At 38.6% G+C, this 16,501-nt stretch overlaps 1 protein-coding gene across 4 annotated transcripts in view; it reads left to right on the top strand.

The window, feature by feature from the left end:
• CDC42 (cell division cycle 42) overlaps window positions 1-13,976 on the top strand; it is a 51,906-nt gene extending 37,930 nt beyond the window's left edge. For 2 of the 4 annotated variants that reach the window (XM_011990126.1, XM_011990128.1), the window contains 4 exons: window positions 2,788-2,860; window positions 7,523-7,632; window positions 7,753-7,950; window positions 12,465-13,976. In XM_011990126.1, coding sequence (XP_011845516.1) covers window positions 2,788-2,860; window positions 7,523-7,632; window positions 7,753-7,950; window positions 12,465-12,554 — 471 coding nt within the window. In that variant the 3' untranslated portion in view covers window positions 12,555-13,976. Of the gene's footprint in view, window positions 1-2,787; window positions 2,861-7,522; window positions 7,633-7,752; window positions 7,951-10,993; window positions 11,857-12,464 lie in introns of those variants that run through there. The other 2 variants (XM_011990129.1, XM_011990130.1) reach the window with 1 other exon arrangement.
• Window positions 13,977-16,501: the final 2,525 nt, after the last annotated feature.

The following is a 16,501-nucleotide window of genomic DNA, read 5'->3' as shown; positions in this document are numbered from 1 at the left end:
AGAATACCAACAGAAACCTTTGGGGGTCACCCCCCACAACCCTTTTTTTTTTTTTTTTGGAGACGGAGTCTCTATCGCCCCTTCTATCTGGAGTGCAGTAGTGCGATCTCGGCTTGCTGCACCCTCCGCTTCCTGGGTTCAGGCGATTCTCCTGCCTCAGCCTTCTGAGTAGCTGGGATTACAGGTGCCCGCCACCACGCCCAGCTAATTTTTGTATTTTTAGTAGAAACAGGGTTTCACCATGTTGGCCAGGCTGGTCTCGAACTCCTGACCTCAAATGATCCACCCGCCTCGACCTCCCAAAGTGCTGGGATTACAGGCGTGAACCACCATGCCCGACCTCACAGCTGTTTTTTAAATCAACTCTTTGGAATGGGAGAAGGAAGGTGGGAATAACAAAGATATTGAAGTGAGAGAGAGAGACAAGAGTTAGAGTAACACTCATTTGTGAAAGGTAGTGAGACGCTGTCTCAAAAATAAGTAAAGTTGTTTATTTTGAAGGGGGGAGAATTTGAAGGTATTATTAAACACTAAAATCACATTGATATTTTGAATTGGCCCATTTGGAGACAAGATAAATGGAAGATGTTGTGAGGTTCAGTGGACTTACAGGGGACGTTTAGAGGTACATGAATCTTGTTTCAGAGTGAGGACAGCTATCAGAGTTTTTCTGTTTTAGTTTCCATTGAAGTTATTTAACTTGTAAACATAATTTCTGAGTCTTTTATGACTTTGATCTTCTGCTGTTGTATTTTAAGTGGGCTTGTGGGTTTTTTATATGTATGTTTGTGTGTACATCTCTGGAAAAGTGATAGGGTGGAAGGAAGAGTAGTAGAATAAAATTTTAAATGAGCCGATTTAGGTAAATGAATGGACCATGAGGCACAAATAATGTTCTCATGGTACCTGTTGAAGTTAATATGGAAATGGATTTGGTGTAAAATGCATTTTAGTTCCCATCTATAAATTGGAGCTTGCCGTTTCTAGAGTAATAGAAATTCAGAGTTGGATGGGACAATACATATTGTCTTATCCATCTCTTATGGATGAGAGTACTCAGGCCCAATTTAGGGATGAGACTTAGAAGTCTGACTTTAATTACTTAGTGTAATTACACTAGGGAAAGTAGACTTTGGAATGGAAGCCAGCTTTTCTGATTCTTTTTTTTTTTTTTTTTTTTTTTGAGACGGAGTCTCGCTCTGTCGCCCAGGCTGGAGTGCAGTGGCCGGATCTCAGCTCACTGCAAGCTCCGCCTCCCGGGTTTACGCCATTCTCCTGCCTGCTTTTCTGATTCTTAGTCTGGTTTTGGATATGAACAATCCAGTAAAGGAGGGTTGTTTTTGAGTCTCTTAAGTGCGATTTAAGAAAGTTATGTGTTTGGTTTGAGAGCTTAATCACGTTCATTCGATTTCTTTGTTCTTGTTTTTAAGAATGGACTTTCCTTTGTCATCTCCCTCAGGCCCTTGCTTCTCTTCTTCTTTACATTTAAATAAGCTCTTGAGCAGTCTGTTAAAACATAAATCAGAAAATCAGAGTAGGTACCCAAAGGTTAAGTAGGGCTGGTCTTAAAATGTGGCATTCTTCTCCTAGTTGGAAAGCTTTGCTTTTCTTTTTATATATATCATTTAATTTTTAAATTTTTATTGTAAATTGACAGATTATAATTGTATATGAAAGCATTGCTTTTCTATTGTAAATTAATTCTAAAGACTCCAGAATTTGTGTTGGGTCTTTTCCCATTTAGCGTTGTTAAACCTCCCATTTTCACAAATAACTTAGTACAACCAATATTAGCATATGCTGTACTGAATTTGATAAGGGTTTTATGGTCTATTTACATATTAAGCATCTTGTTACAGAAGATGTCTCACGTCATGCAGTTTGTGCCCAATAACATGAATTTTACTCATAAAATTCCCAGCTGGCCAGTCGCAGTGGCTCACACCTGTAATGCCAGGACTTTGGGAGGCTGAGGCAGGCAGATCATGAGGTCAGGAATTTGAGACCAGCCTGGCCAACATAGTGAAACCCCGTCTCTAAAATTTTCTCTAAAAATACAAAAATTAGCTGGGTGTGGTGGCATGCACCTGTAGTCCCAGCTACTCAGGAGGCTGAGGCAAGAGGATTGTTTGAACTGATGGGAGGCAGGTTGCAGTGAGCTGAGACCATGCCATTGCACTCCAGCCTGGGTGACTCAGTGAGACTGTGTCTCAAAAAAAAAAAAAAAAAAAAAAAAAAAAATCCCGGCAAATAATCTGTCAGCCTTTTCTTGGACACTTTGAGTACTTTGAGGGAACCGTTATTTCTCTCAAATGGGCTTGTTTGTAACAAGGCTTATCTTTTCTAGGACTCTGAAAGGAAGAAAGGTCGTGGATCTAGGAGATTTTATTTCTAGATGAAAAGAAAATAGTCTATGAAGAAATAATTTCTTAGGAATCAGATTGAATGTTGAGGGTAGACCACTGTCTCAAAAGTTTCAGACTTGAACAGGTTCATTTTGTGTAGCTAGAGGACTCTGCTCCTGTGACACCTCTAAGCCTTCTCTGGCTCTTTATCCAGGCTGCTGTGGTAGAGCAGAAATCTCAGAACACATCCTTTGTCTTTTTCCAGGAACCATTTAGCTCACACAAGGTACATGGTTGGCAAGATTGGTTATATAAGGATGATGAATGGACTAAGGGACGATTAAGTCTTAGCAAGGAAACACTGCCTTAGCTTAAGAGTTGTTCTGTCCCATTTTAGCTCTCTCCTTGCACACTAACAGTGTTGTATTTTTTTTGTTTTTAGGTTTTTGACAACTATGCAGTCACAGTTATGATTGGTGGAGAACCATATACTCTTGGACTTTTTGATACTGCAGGTGAAAACTTAATGTCTTTTATACTGTTTTGATTTTTAACAGTTGCTAGTTGTTTGTCTCTTGTGGATATTTTGAGAAACTAGCACATGAGCAGAGTACTTGCCTTTTGTTATTAGTTAGCAGGATTGAATATAATGATCGTTGATGCTTGACCAAGGAGCAGTCCCAGACCTGGATTGGCAAATAGGAGTTTGGAGTACCCTGGGTGAACAGTGTAGTAGATGAAGTAGAGTGAGACTAGAGTGCATTATACAAGCTCCAAACTGAACTAAAATCCTGATGTGTGCACCTTGCAGAGAATTGGGGACTGTATTAGTGGTTGGGGAGGGACTAAGGGAATGAATTCATAGGAATCATGCCCACTGATTCTCTCCCTTCACCCCTACCTGCTCCGTTTTAAAGCCTAGAGTTTCCTAAGTATGCCTAAGGTTGTAAGGTCGTAAGCCATTTATAGTATTTATTATCACTCTCTGATATCTGAAGGCGTATTCAATTTATGTGTCTAATAACATGTTTAGTTTCTTACAATAGCTTATTTATTTTAAACTGTATCTGAAAATAATTTGAAAGTGAACTGTTACTTGCTCACAGTATTGACATTTGTCAACTATCCAAATTGTAAGAACAAATTACTTTCTTCCTCAAATGTACCTAATTCCTCAGTGCTATTTCTTGTTTTCAAGAATGGCTGCACATCTTAATTTCTGACTTTTCTCTCTGTGCCATCTTATTATCAGCTTAGTTAGCCAGAGGCAAGTCTCAGAAAGATGTCCTTTAGAATATCTTTAGAATGTAGGAATTCTAAACTTTCTGCTTTGTTTGAGTTACTCTTTGTTACTGTTTCCAAGCTAACTTGTTGCTCTCATGGAATCTGTTGTACTGTGTACCATGAGGAACTATTTGGATTTAATTGAGAACATGAAATGGAGAGACAATAAAGTTTAGAGAAAATTTTAATACATTAAAATTATAAAAGTAATTGTATATTAAACTTGGAAAATAGAGAAAACAGTGACCCATAATCTCTTGATAAATGAGGAATTTTCTTCTGTGTTCATTTGTGTCCAAAGGCACAGAGAAAAGATTTCTTTTGTTGTTGTTGAGACCGAGTTTTGCTCTTGTTGCCCAGGCTGGAGTGCAGTGGTGTAATCTCGGCTCACCGCAACCTCAACCTCCTGTGATTCTTCTGTCTCACCCTCCCGAGTAGCTGGGATTACAGGCGTGCGCCACCACACCCGGCTAATTTTTTTGTATTTTAGGAGAGATGGGGTTTCTCCATGTTGGTCAGGCTGGTCTCGAACTTCTGACCTCAGGTGATCCGCCCGCCTCGGTCTCCCAAAGTGCTGGGATTACAGGTGTGAATCACCACGCCTGGTGAGAAAATATAATTTATGGCTACTTGTGGTTGAAAATTAATATTTTCAGATTTCAGAGTTTATTTTTTGTAAGCCTTTACATTTTCTGGCGAGTACTTTTTAAAGCTTTATTGATGTGTAGCACAATAAAAATCAATTTAAGGCCAAGTATGGTAGCTGACACCTGTAATCACAGCACTTTGGGAGGCTGAGACAGGCAGTTCACCTGAGGTCAGGAGTTTGAGACCAGCCTGGCCAGTATGGTGAAACCCCATCTCTACTAAAAATACAAAAATTAGCCGAATGTAGTGGTGTATGCCTGTTAAGTCCCAGCTACTTGGGAAGCTGAGACAGGAGAATTGCTTGAACCCGGGGGGCGGAGGTTGCAGTGAGCCGAGATTCTGCCACTGCCCTCCAGCCTGGGTGACAGAGTGAGACTCCGTCTTTAAAAGAAGAAAAATCGTTTTAAGTGTTTGGTGTGATGCATTTTGCTGACCCTGTACCATAATAACATGTGTAACATTTTTATCACCCCTCAAATTTTCCGTGGTGAGTCCTTTTACCATTGAATGGTCTTGGCACCCTTATCAAAAATTATTTGACCATATATGTGAGTGTTTATTTCTGGGTTCCCTTTTGCCGTCAGCCCTGTCCCTTGACCTGGTTCCGGGCAACCACTGATCTGCTTTCTTTGTTTCCACTGTTTTGCTTTTCTAGGGTTTCATATAAATGGAACCATACAATATGTAGTCTTTTGTGTTTGACTGTTTTTACTTAGCATAATGTTTGTGAGAGTTGTCCATGTTGTGTGTATTGGTAGTTGTTTCTTTTGATTGCTGAGTGATACTCTGTTCTATGAATATATCACAATTTTGTTTATCCATTAACAAGTTGATGGATGTTTGGGTTCCAGTTTTAATACTGGTGCTATGAATTGCTTCCATGTCTGAGCTCTTTTGAATAATGTTGCTATCAACATGGGTATACAAATACCTTGTTGAGATATACAGATACCTTGTTGAGACCCTGCTTGCAGTTCTTTAGGAGTATATACCCAGAAGTGAAATTGTTGGATCATGTGGTAATTCTGTTTTTAATTTTTTTGAGGAACCTCTATATTGTTTTCCACACTGGCTGTCCTATTTTATATTCCTACCAACAGTACGTGGGGGCTTGATATAGTCACATTCTTCTCTTTGATACTTATTTTCTGTTTTTTTTTTTTTTTTTTTTTTGTAGCCATCCTAATTAGTGTGAGGTGGTATCTATTTGTGGTTTTGATTTGCATTTCCTTAATGATTAGTGATGTTGAACGTCTTATGGCCATATATCTTCTTTGGAGAAAGGTCTGTTTAATCAAATTCTTTGCCTGTTTTTGAATTGGGATTTTTTTTTTTTTTTTTTTTGGTTAAGTTTTAGGAGTTCTCTGTAGATTCTAGGTATTAATCTCCTATCACATATACGATTTGCAAATATTTTTTCCTATTTTGTGGGTTGCGTTTTTATTCTGTTGATACTATCTTCTGATGTGTAAAATTTTTACAATTTCACGAAGTTTTTCTATTTTTTGGTTGGTTTGGTGTGATATCCAAACAAATTATTGCCAAGTCCAGCTGAATCTTTTGCCCTCTGTTTTCTGGGAGTTTTAAAGTTTTAGGTCTAACATTTAGACCTTTTATCCATTTTGAGTTAATTTTTGTATATAGTGTTAGGTAAGATTCCATCTTTGTCTTTTGCATGTGAATATGTCATTTTCTCAGCACCATCAGAGTCCTTTTACCACTGAATGGTCTTGGCACCCTTATCAAAAATTATTTGACCTAGGCTAGGCGTGGTGGCTCACACCTGTAATCCTAGCACTTTGGGAGGCAGAGGTGGGCAGATCACCTGAGGTCAGAAGTTTAAGACCAGCCTGGCCAACATGGTGAAACCCCATCTCTGCTAAGAATACAAAAATTGGCCTGGCGTGGTGGTGTGTGCCTGTAGTCCCAGCTACTCAGGAGGCAGAGACAGGAGAATCTCTTGAACTGGGGAGGCGGAGGTTGCAGTGAGCCGAGATTGTGCCACTGCACTCCAGCATGGGTGATAAGAGAGAGTGAGACTCTGTCTAAAAAAGAAAAAAAAAATTATTTGCCCATATATGTAAGGGTTTATTTCTGGGTTCTCTAGTCTATTCCACTGTCTTATATATCGCCCTATGCCAATACCACACTGTTTTGATTACTGTAGCCTTGTACTAAGTTTTGAGATCAGGATGTGGGAGTCCTTCAGCTTTATTCTTCTTTTTCAAGATTATTTTGGCTATTTGGGATCCCTTGCTGGGATTTTGATAGGGATTGTATTGAATCTGTAGGTTGCTTTGGATAATGTTGACATGTCAACAATATTAAGTCTTCCAGTTCATGAACGTGGGATGTGTTTCCATTTATTTGTCGTCTTTAATTTCTTTCAGCAGTTTTGAAATTTTTGTTGTCCAAGTCTTTTGCCTCTGATTAAGTTAATTCTAAGTATTTTTATTGTTTTGAGTATCCATTAATTCTTGCTAAATTCTTGCTAAATTTTTTTTCTAGGCTTTATCAGTTTCAGATACTGGTCTTACATACACACATTAACTAAATATGTGAACCTGTGTTTCTAGTCACGATGGGCAGTGGGTTTTGTCATCTGAGTTTCACTGAGATGACACAGTGAAATTTAGATGATTTCACTGTAATTGTTTCTTTACCGTATCTGAGATGGAGTCTCGTTCTGTTGCCCAGACTGGAGTACCGTGACGCCATCTTGGCTCACTGCAACCTCCACCTTCTGGATTCACGCAATTCTTCTGCCTCAGCCTCCCAAGTAGCTGGGATTACAGACGTGCACCATCACACCCAGCTAATTTTTATATTTTTAGTAGAGATGGGGCTTCACCCTGTTGGCCAGGCTGGTCTCGAACTCCTGACCTAGGGTGATCAGCCTGTCTTGGCCTCCCAGAGTGCTGGGATTACAAGGATTGATTTTTAACCATTTCTGTAGCAAGAGTTTATTATTACATTTATTACTGGGTTTCTAATGGACCCCAAGATTGAACACCACAAACTAGTAGTAAAAGCAAATAACATAATAGTAAATTCATTGCTGTTCTGAGTGCTTAAAGTTTGTAGAATTAGCTGATTGAGAATATTGCCTACATATTATATTACAAAGCCATACATTTTATTAGATAAGTAAGTTGCTTTTTGAGTAATGACTAGCATACTTGTAACGCTTTGAGGACATCAAGATTCAGTTGCTGAATTCTCTCCAATATTTTTCCTTTTTCTAGGGCAAGAGGATTATGACAGATTACGACCGCTGAGTTATCCACAAACAGATGTATTTCTAGTCTGTTTTTCAGTGGTCTCTCCATCTTCATTTGAAAATGTGAAAGAAAAGGTAAGCTGATCAGGTATTCTTGCCCTAAGAAGGTCATCTCAGAATTTCTACTGACCTGTTATAAATAGCATTAGAGGCTTGTTGAATAACAAAGCTGTATTTTAAAATACCTTTTTGTAGTGGGTGCCTGAGATAACTCACCACTGTCCAAAGACTCCTTTCTTGCTTGTTGGGACTCAAATTGATCTCAGAGATGACCCCTCCACTATTGAGAAACTTGCCAAGAACAAACAGAAGCCTATCACTCCAGAGACTGCTGAAAAGCTGGCCCGTGACCTGAAGGCTGTCAAGTATGTGGAGTGTTCTGCACTTACACAGGTAAGGATGACATGAAACCCCTTGCATTATTTATGGTCAAGTTATTTATTAGAGCATTAGGATATAGGAGTTTAACAGTGATCAGCAGTGCTCAAAGATGCCCAGCAAGAATATGAACAGCTTCATGTTGTATATTCTTTTGTTGGAGGCCTCTGCGTTTTTTGGAGAACATTATTAGTTCCTAAACTCCTTGTGTTGGTAAGGTCTCGTGTTGTACTGAATGATTTGTAGTGGTCATGGTTGTGTGAAAACAAAAACCTTACAGGAAAGGTTCAGATAAGCACAGACTTGCAAGAGAGGATATGAATGATTTTTTTTTTTCTAGACACTTAAATTTTCATCTAAATATGTCTGATCTTTTCTTGCCAATTCAGACAGTTGATACTATACTGTTTCTTGGGCAGTTCAACCAGGATAGGGAATTAGTCATAATAATTGAGACTTTCATGTCAAAGAAGGCAGCCATGGCTGTTTCTGCCACAGTTCTCAAGCATGCTTTATATAGTGTCTCTATTCCTAGATTTTTGGAAGTATTCCTTCCTCATGCATTCTGACCATTTTTGAGTGATTTAATTGGAACTCCTTTTGTAGTTTGATGGGAAACTCAGATTTTGAAGATAGGGAGTAGTGTTAGGGTATTTGGAAGGGACTTGTAACTGATGTGTATGGTTTAAACTTTTTCACCTTCATAATATCGCTGATTCCATCCTTTGAGTACTGTTCTGGAGGCAAAGGAAAAAATTATGGAAATAATTAGCACAAAAGTCTTACGTTCTACTGGTACTGGTGCTTTGAACTTTGAACGGTGAGCAGGTATGCCTAATAGGGCAAGATTGAAGGGTGGAGATTTCTAATAATTATATTAAACTCATTATATTTATGGTTACGTTTTCAGGTAATTGTTCATTTTTATTGAGTTTCTAAAAAACACTTGGATTCTTTACACGTATACTAAGGTAAATGGCATATATGATTACTTATTACATATGCACTAGGTATTTAGTTTATAGGGCCTAGTGCATAATTTAATAATCAGTTTAGTACTTGGTTGGATATTTAAAGATAAAACTTTTATGCTTAACTGGGATATTCCCAGAATAACTTCGAGGCCTAATATCAGATGATTTAAACGTAATCTTCTAATCCTAGTTTTTTAAGGCAGTTTAGTGCTATTATAAAAGCAGTTATTTAGAAGTTTAGAAGATTTTATATCTTCCCATGCACAGCGTTGTTTTGAGAGTTTAAAAAAATGCCTGGTGCTTCTCTCTGTGTTTTAGTAACATTCCCAGAAAAGTATGCCTGTGTGTGTATATTGGGGGAGACAGAGAAGGTCATGTGTGAAACACTGATGTCCATGTTAGACACTCATTCTGTGTGCTTCTGATGCATACCTCTGTTCTCTAGATATGGGTTGCTTTGAGGGAAGACACATAGGCCCTGTGGATTCACTTTTAGGTTACTCGTGATGCTTTAGATAATTGGATGCTTTTAATGTAAGATTTTTACAGTATCAGCAGGTGTATACAGTAAATCAGTTTGTAGAGAGTATGAAGTTTAAAAGGTCTTAGCAGGTACATTTTTCTTACCAGAGTTTGAAGTATGGAGAAGTCAAAAGAGGGGAAGTTAGAAAATGGGGTCTGTGGTTGTGTTTGGGAGCTAGAACTTTTAGGCTTACAGATTCTGTTTGTTGATTCCTCTAAAACTAAAATCGTAATATAAACAGATGGTGGTCAAGCAAAGATTAGTTTTGTTTCATAGAGCATTTGTTGATCTTTGTCCACTGTAAGCAAGAAAGGAATTCCTTCTTGTTAAGGGATACACTCCAGTTTCTAATGGTCCTCCTCCTCTTTTTTTTTTTTTCTTATAAAGTATATTTCCCTTTCTGTACTCCTTCCTTTTATATTTGACTGCCAGAGTTGGTTCCTAGATGTGTAGAAAGAATTGCAGAGGAATTTAAGTTTTTATATGGCATTTCTACTTTGTAAATGATGTAGAAAGAAGAAAGCTTTTTAACTTTTGCTGCTTTTAAAGAATTTACTGCTGTTTTTGATTTATTTTGTATCTAACGTGATGTGTGGGTATCAGTCCTGTGGGATGTCATGGATGGGGACGGGGTGGAGGTGGGCACACTTGGGGTGGTCTGGGGTTGGCACTTACAGTTGGAGCTATGTTCTGAGGCTTCTAGGACATACTTACTTGGGATCAAACTGATCAAACTAAAGAACATGTGAAACAACCTTGGGTGGTAAACTTGTGGCTTCAGATTTAGGTGAGTTTAGGTGAGTCTGTAGACCTGGGTCCTAAGTACCACCACTGCTGAGTCACACTGTCATGTTGGAGTTTCTGGCTGAGGTGTAAGTGTATTTCTGTATCTTAATCCCATAAGATCTGAGAATATTCTTTGTTTTCACTCCATGCTTTATGCTCTGATACCCATGCAGACATCTTAAAGCACTGGACTGCTTGCTAAAACTCATTCTAGGATCCCATTCTTTGTTTTCTTATGACTTGGGTGGTGGTTACTTGCTCTAATAACATTGCTGAATAACTGAAGTGTATGCTGTTTCTAGAGTCTGTTCTAGTTGGTACTGTTGCACAATTAACACTTTTTAAATGTCTGAACCTTTCTGTTCTGGAAAACCAGTTTACTCTGAAATCTTGATTAATCCCATTCAGATATGTCATTGAACCTAGAAACACGTAGCATGCCTGTTAGTCTGCTATTTGTGTCCTTCAGTTATTCAGGGGCTGAATTCACATAAGCCTGAAAGTGTAATAGATTTCTTTCCAAAATGTGTTAGAAGTCAACATATGCATTTTAATGAAAGTTGCTTTCCTGCTCAGTTAACCTTGCTTGAGTTGAAGTTTTTGGTCAGTTGTCTGCTCTCCCAATAATGGGCTTAAGATCAACATTCTAGCATTTTTCTTAAGGCACATTGCTTCTGTGAATTCAGCTCATTTAATCCGGACTGCTGTTGTACCTGCTAGTCTTTCTAATCCTCTAACCTGGCTGCTATTCTCTCTCCTCCCCTCTGTCTTGTAGAGAGGTCTGAAGAATGTGTTTGATGAGGCTATCCTAGCTGCCCTCGAGCCTCCGGAAACTCAACCCAAAAGGAAGTGCTGTATATTCTAAACTGTTTTCTCCTTCCCTTCTTTGCTGCTGCTTCCTGTCCCACTACTGTAGAAAGATCGTTTAAAAACAAAGGAATAAAACCATCCTGTTTGAAAGCCTCTGCGTCTTTTTACTCACCACCTTAGAGCAACCTCTGTATTAGTTTTTGATCAAGAATGCAATATCTTATAGAAATTTTTTGTGGTCAGTAGTCAAGTTGGACTTGTTTTAACTTTCTGCTGCTTGAGTTGCCTGATGCTCAGAGCTTTTTGGTTTGGATTACCATTGCAAAAGGGAACTTGGTCTGGCATTAAGAGTTGGAGAAAATAACAAGAGTTTTAACACTTCTAGATCTTAGTTCTAGATGGAGAAAGTAACACAAACATCATTTTACTCTTATGATCAATTGTTAATTGTAATTGCATGACAAACCTTATGGAAAAGGGGTGACCTTCTAGTAGAGTGTAACGGGGAAGGGAGGATTCTTTTCTGGTTTTCCTTTGTGCAGTGAAACTTTGTGTTGCTGTTGCTTTGGCTGTCTGTGCTGTAGTGGAGTATTTGTCAGTCTGGGGTGGGGAAGATATTGATGTATCTGCTACTGCTTTATGAGTTCATTTGTTACGTTATCTTTTAAGAATAGCATCCATTTAAACAGTTGACTTACAGTTTGTTAATGTTGAGATGTAAAGCTGCCACCTTTATATTTTCCTGCTTCTGATTTTATTGTGAGGGAAATATACAATTGTGGTTACCTTCAAATTTTGAAATTAAAAATATACAACTGTTTGTATAAATGCCTGATGAAGCTTTATTCCTGTTGCACTGACTGGCTCTAATTTTACGTATGTATCAGGTACCCACATTTTTGCTCCCTTGAATCTCCTTGACTCTTAACTGGTGGGATAAAGGGAGTTCAAAGTGACTATCTTTGCAGCTACCATAATCTCTCTCTCTTTGCCTGTGCCTTCCATAGAATAAGGATGCCACTGACCCGTGCCCGTCCTCTCAGTCCTGTTTCATATCCAGCTGTTTCATTTGAATGCAGAGCTGCTTCCCTTGTTTTTATGTAAAATGTTTTAGCAGCACATTACAAAACTCATATTGAATGAGCAAATGACACATGTGCTTGTTTGCTTCTTGTGACATACATTGGTCTGCACAAAGTTTTCTCAAAGGACCACTGTCTCACTCATGAATATCTGCTCCTCTGCTCCTGAATTGCTGAGTCCTTCCAGTGCCTTGGACAAATCTTGGTGAAGTGAGATTATTGTGTTGAGATTCAGGGTTGTTTTTAATGTTTCTTTCTTTGCCAACTCTTGGGGGTTTGAATGTTTTAAATTTGAACTCCAACTTTATTTACTGAAAATCAGACCGCCCATTTTTTCTTTCTACCCCTTTTCAGAAAGGCCTAAAGAATGTATTTGACGAAGCAATATTGGCTGCCCTGGAGCCTCCAGAACCGAAGAAGAGCCGCAGGTGTGTGCTGCTATGAACATCTCTCCAGAGCCCTTTCTGCACAGCTGGTGTCGGCATCATACTAAAAGCAATGTTTAAATCAAACTAAAGATTAAAAATTAAAATTCGTTTTTGCAATAATGACAAATGCCCTGCACCTACCCACATGCACTCGTGTGAGACAAGGCCCATAGGTATGGCCCCCCCTTTCCCCTCCCAGTACTAGTTAATTTTGAGTAATTGTGTATTGTCAGAAAAGTGATTAGTACTAGTTTTTGTTTTGTTGTTTCAAAAAAAAAAAAAAAAAAAGTAGTGGGTTTTTTTTTTTTTTTTTTTGTTTAAAAGCAAGGCATGCTTGTGGATGACTGTAACAGACTAATTGGAATTGTTGAAGCTGCTCCCTGGTTCCACTCTGGAGACATCTGGGACATCTTAGTGTTTTTTTTTTTTTTTTCCCTCCTCTTTTTTTGGGGGGAGTGTGTGTGGGGTTTGTTTTTTAGTCTTGTTTTTTTAATTCATTAACCAGTGGATAGCCCTTAAGGGGAGGAGGACGGATTGATTCCACATTCCACTTCCTAGATCTAGTTTAGAAAACATGTTCCCCATCTGGTGCTCTTAGGAAGGAGTATAGTAAATGCCTCATTTAATAACATACTCCTTTTTGAAAGTTGCCTTTTCTCTCCACCCTTGAGTAGATCCAGTATTTGATGAAACTCATGAAAGTGGGTGGAGCCTGTCTTGCCCCTCCTCTTTTCTAGGACGCACTATATGTGACTGTGACTTTCAAGGACATTTGTTTGCCATTCACTGTTTTTTTTGGGAAGTTGATTTCTAACTTCTTTCACTGATAAATGAAGAAAAGTATTGCACCTTTGAAATGCACCAAATGAATTGAGTTTGTAATTAAAAAAATTTTTTTCCCTCTCAGTCATTGTCTTATATGCTTAGCATAGATTTGCAGCTCAGTAGTATATGGTGTTCCTAGAATGCAGCTGAAGACCTGGTATGTAGAGGAAATACGAGGGGTGGTGCTAGAAGACAGACATCTGTGGAATGATTCACATCCTCTCAAGTTAGGAGGATGGAGGCCTGCTTCATTAAGAAGCTGGGGGTGGGGTGGGGGTGGGGAGAACACTTAACAACATGGGGACCAGTCAGGGGAATCCCCTTATTTCTGTTTTGCATATGAGGAACCCTAGAGCAGCCAGGTGAGGCTCTCTAGTTTAATAAAAATCATGGAAAGAGTCTTAATAAAGACTCTTAATAAGTGCTAATAGGGATTTTATCAGCTTATTTTGGTTGCAGTTTCCAATTTTTAAAAATGTTGAGGTAATCTTTCCCACCTTCCCAATCCTAATTCTTGTAGATTCATTAGTGTTGAACCAATGCTTTCTCATGTCTCAATTCTTTGTATATGCATTCTTTTCAGATGTATTAAACAAACAAAAACCCTTCACAAGCCAGCCTGAGGGTTGTTATTTTCCCTCCGTCTCTTACTTTTCAGATACATAGGAGTGGGAACTTGACTCTTGATAACATCAATTTCTAACAAACTTTGAGATAAAATTTTAAAGCTTTATTATTTTTATTTTATTTTCTGGCATTTAGTTTGAGATAATATTTGGCCCTCTATATGTTCAGGTTTGTGCTTTCTCCCCTACGTTTGACACTTCCCTTAAATACCAAGTAGGTCCATAATAATTCTTAGTGAAGCAGTGTTCAGGAAGCTCACTGCTCATGGTGGAAGGAAATGTTAGTGTACCTTTAATCCATAGATCATTGGAAAGCAGCTCATTTCCCAAGTTTTCTGTATCATTGGTTCTCACACTTGGCTGCTTACTGGAGTGCAGCTTGAACAATGTGATTTTTAAGTTTTCCAGGCTTTCTAAAATGTAGCCAAGTTTGGGAACCAGCACACCTAGGTGGTTATCTCAAACTACTTCTATCAGAATACAGATTGTGTGCTGTGAATCTGAATATGGGATACATTTTCTTTAGGTAGCAAGAAAGGTTTATTTACCTTTAGGACATTATACTGATCTGCTTGAGAATCTTAGAAACTAAGAACCCTTAAAATCAGTTAAGGTTGATACACTGTGGTGTCATTTTGATAGTTCTCTGCATGGAGTCATGTTTGGCATGATTTGCATACTGTGCTAGAATTAATTAAGCTGGGTTGGTTGAGAAGGGGTTAGGAAGAGGCAGATGTAAGCTTTAACAGTTCTAACCAAGAAATGCATCTTATTTATTCCTTGTTGACCATACTAGGGAGAGATACCTGGATCATGTGATAACTCTGGAAAGCAGAGACATATGTATCCTTAGTGTAGTCAGGGACATATAGGTCCTTAACTATTGCTATATCTTTGTCCTAAAGCAATGCTTGACATGATACGGCTCTAGAAATAGTCATTGGATGGGTGTATTATTTTATAAATTAGTAAGTGAAATAAAGCAGGTCGAACAGTTGTGTCAATGAATTACCCATGTATCAGAAGAACAAGGATGACAAGGGGATTGATTGAAGCTAATGTTTTCTTAAATATTTTCGAATTGATTTCTGCGTGTCAGAAGAACTTGGGTAGCAAATGGATGCAGCTTAGGTTTTCCATTTAAATATTGTTTTCTATTTGACTTAACAAACTTGTTTATAGTCGTGACTTAGAAGGTGAGTGATATTCTCCAGGGAGTATGATTTAGAGGCTGGAAAGGGTTATAGGCTTTCAGGCCTTACAGGCTTAGTTTGTGTCCGAATTTACAGCATTTAATACAATGTTAATATATTACTGCTATTTGTAAGTGTTTTACTGAACATCTTAGAAATAGGTCTTATGGTTTGTTAAAGTGATGTTCTTTAAGCAGGACTTCATGCCACAAGGGGAGTGTATTCTAAGGGGGAAGAAAAGGATTGTGGTTTGAAAGAACAATTGTAATATTTCCTTCATTCTGAGGTGTATTTTTCTCACATTTTCTTATTGTAATCAGGATACCTCTTAACATTGGTGTACATTTAGTGTAGTGTAGTACTTTTTCTCCTTTTGTCCTACAAGTTGTCACTAAATTTGTGTTATCATAATTGTTACCTTCATAGAATGCATAAAATAGTGGTACTTCTTTTACTTCATTGTTAGGTTTGGACTATTTTCCTTTTTCCATTTGTGAGGTTAATTAGTGGTTATTTTGGTGCTGGGTACTAAGAAACTCAGAATACAAGGGCCCTGCTCAAGAAGGATTGAAACTTAGTCCCTGCTGGGTACAAATTTAGAAATTTGTTATATAACTGCGGGGGGAAGGGACAACATTTCACTAGGAAGTAGCAACTCCATTATCTTTCAGGAAGGGCTGATGGTTAGGGCATCTCTGAATGATTATTGGAGGGAAGTGGCTTTATATCACACTTGTTTTCTGTAAGTCTTACTCTGTATCCACCCAAGTTCAGAGCATGGAGATTTAATTACATGGCCCAATCATGTTTTCTTTCCAGGGCTGCTGGAATACTTTATTTTTATTTTTTAAGTGAGACGGAGTCTCACTCTGTTGCCCAGGCTGGAGTGCAGTGGCGTGATCTTGGCTCACTGCAAGCTCTGCCCCCTGGGTTCGTGCCGTTCTCCTGCCTCAGCCTCCCCAGTAGCTGGGACTACAGGTGCGTGACACCATGCCTGGCTAATTTTTTGTATTTTTAGTAGAGACGGTGTTTCATCATGTTAGCCACGATGGTCTCGATCTCCTGGCCTTGTGATCTGCCCGCCGGCCTCCCAAAGTCCTGGGATTACAGGTGTGAGTCACCGTGCCCGACCAGAATGAATACTTTTAATTACTACTTCGAGTCTTTTTTCTAAGTGCCTCAAACAGTTTAAAAAAAAAAAATTCCTTATTTTATTCACTTGCCAGAATAGTGTTGCATTTAACCATGCCAACAGTAGCTTATTGAAACAGCATTTATTTTTCTCATTCAAGAGTCAGGTGAACTTGTCTCTAGCCTTC

This window comes from Mandrillus leucophaeus, unplaced genomic scaffold (genome assembly GCF_000951045.1).
Source record: "Mandrillus leucophaeus isolate KB7577 unplaced genomic scaffold, Mleu.le_1.0 Scaffold370, whole genome shotgun sequence".
Lineage (NCBI taxonomy): Eukaryota > Metazoa > Chordata > Mammalia > Primates > Cercopithecidae > Mandrillus > Mandrillus leucophaeus.
This window is presented reverse-complemented; position numbering and strand designations above follow the sequence as displayed.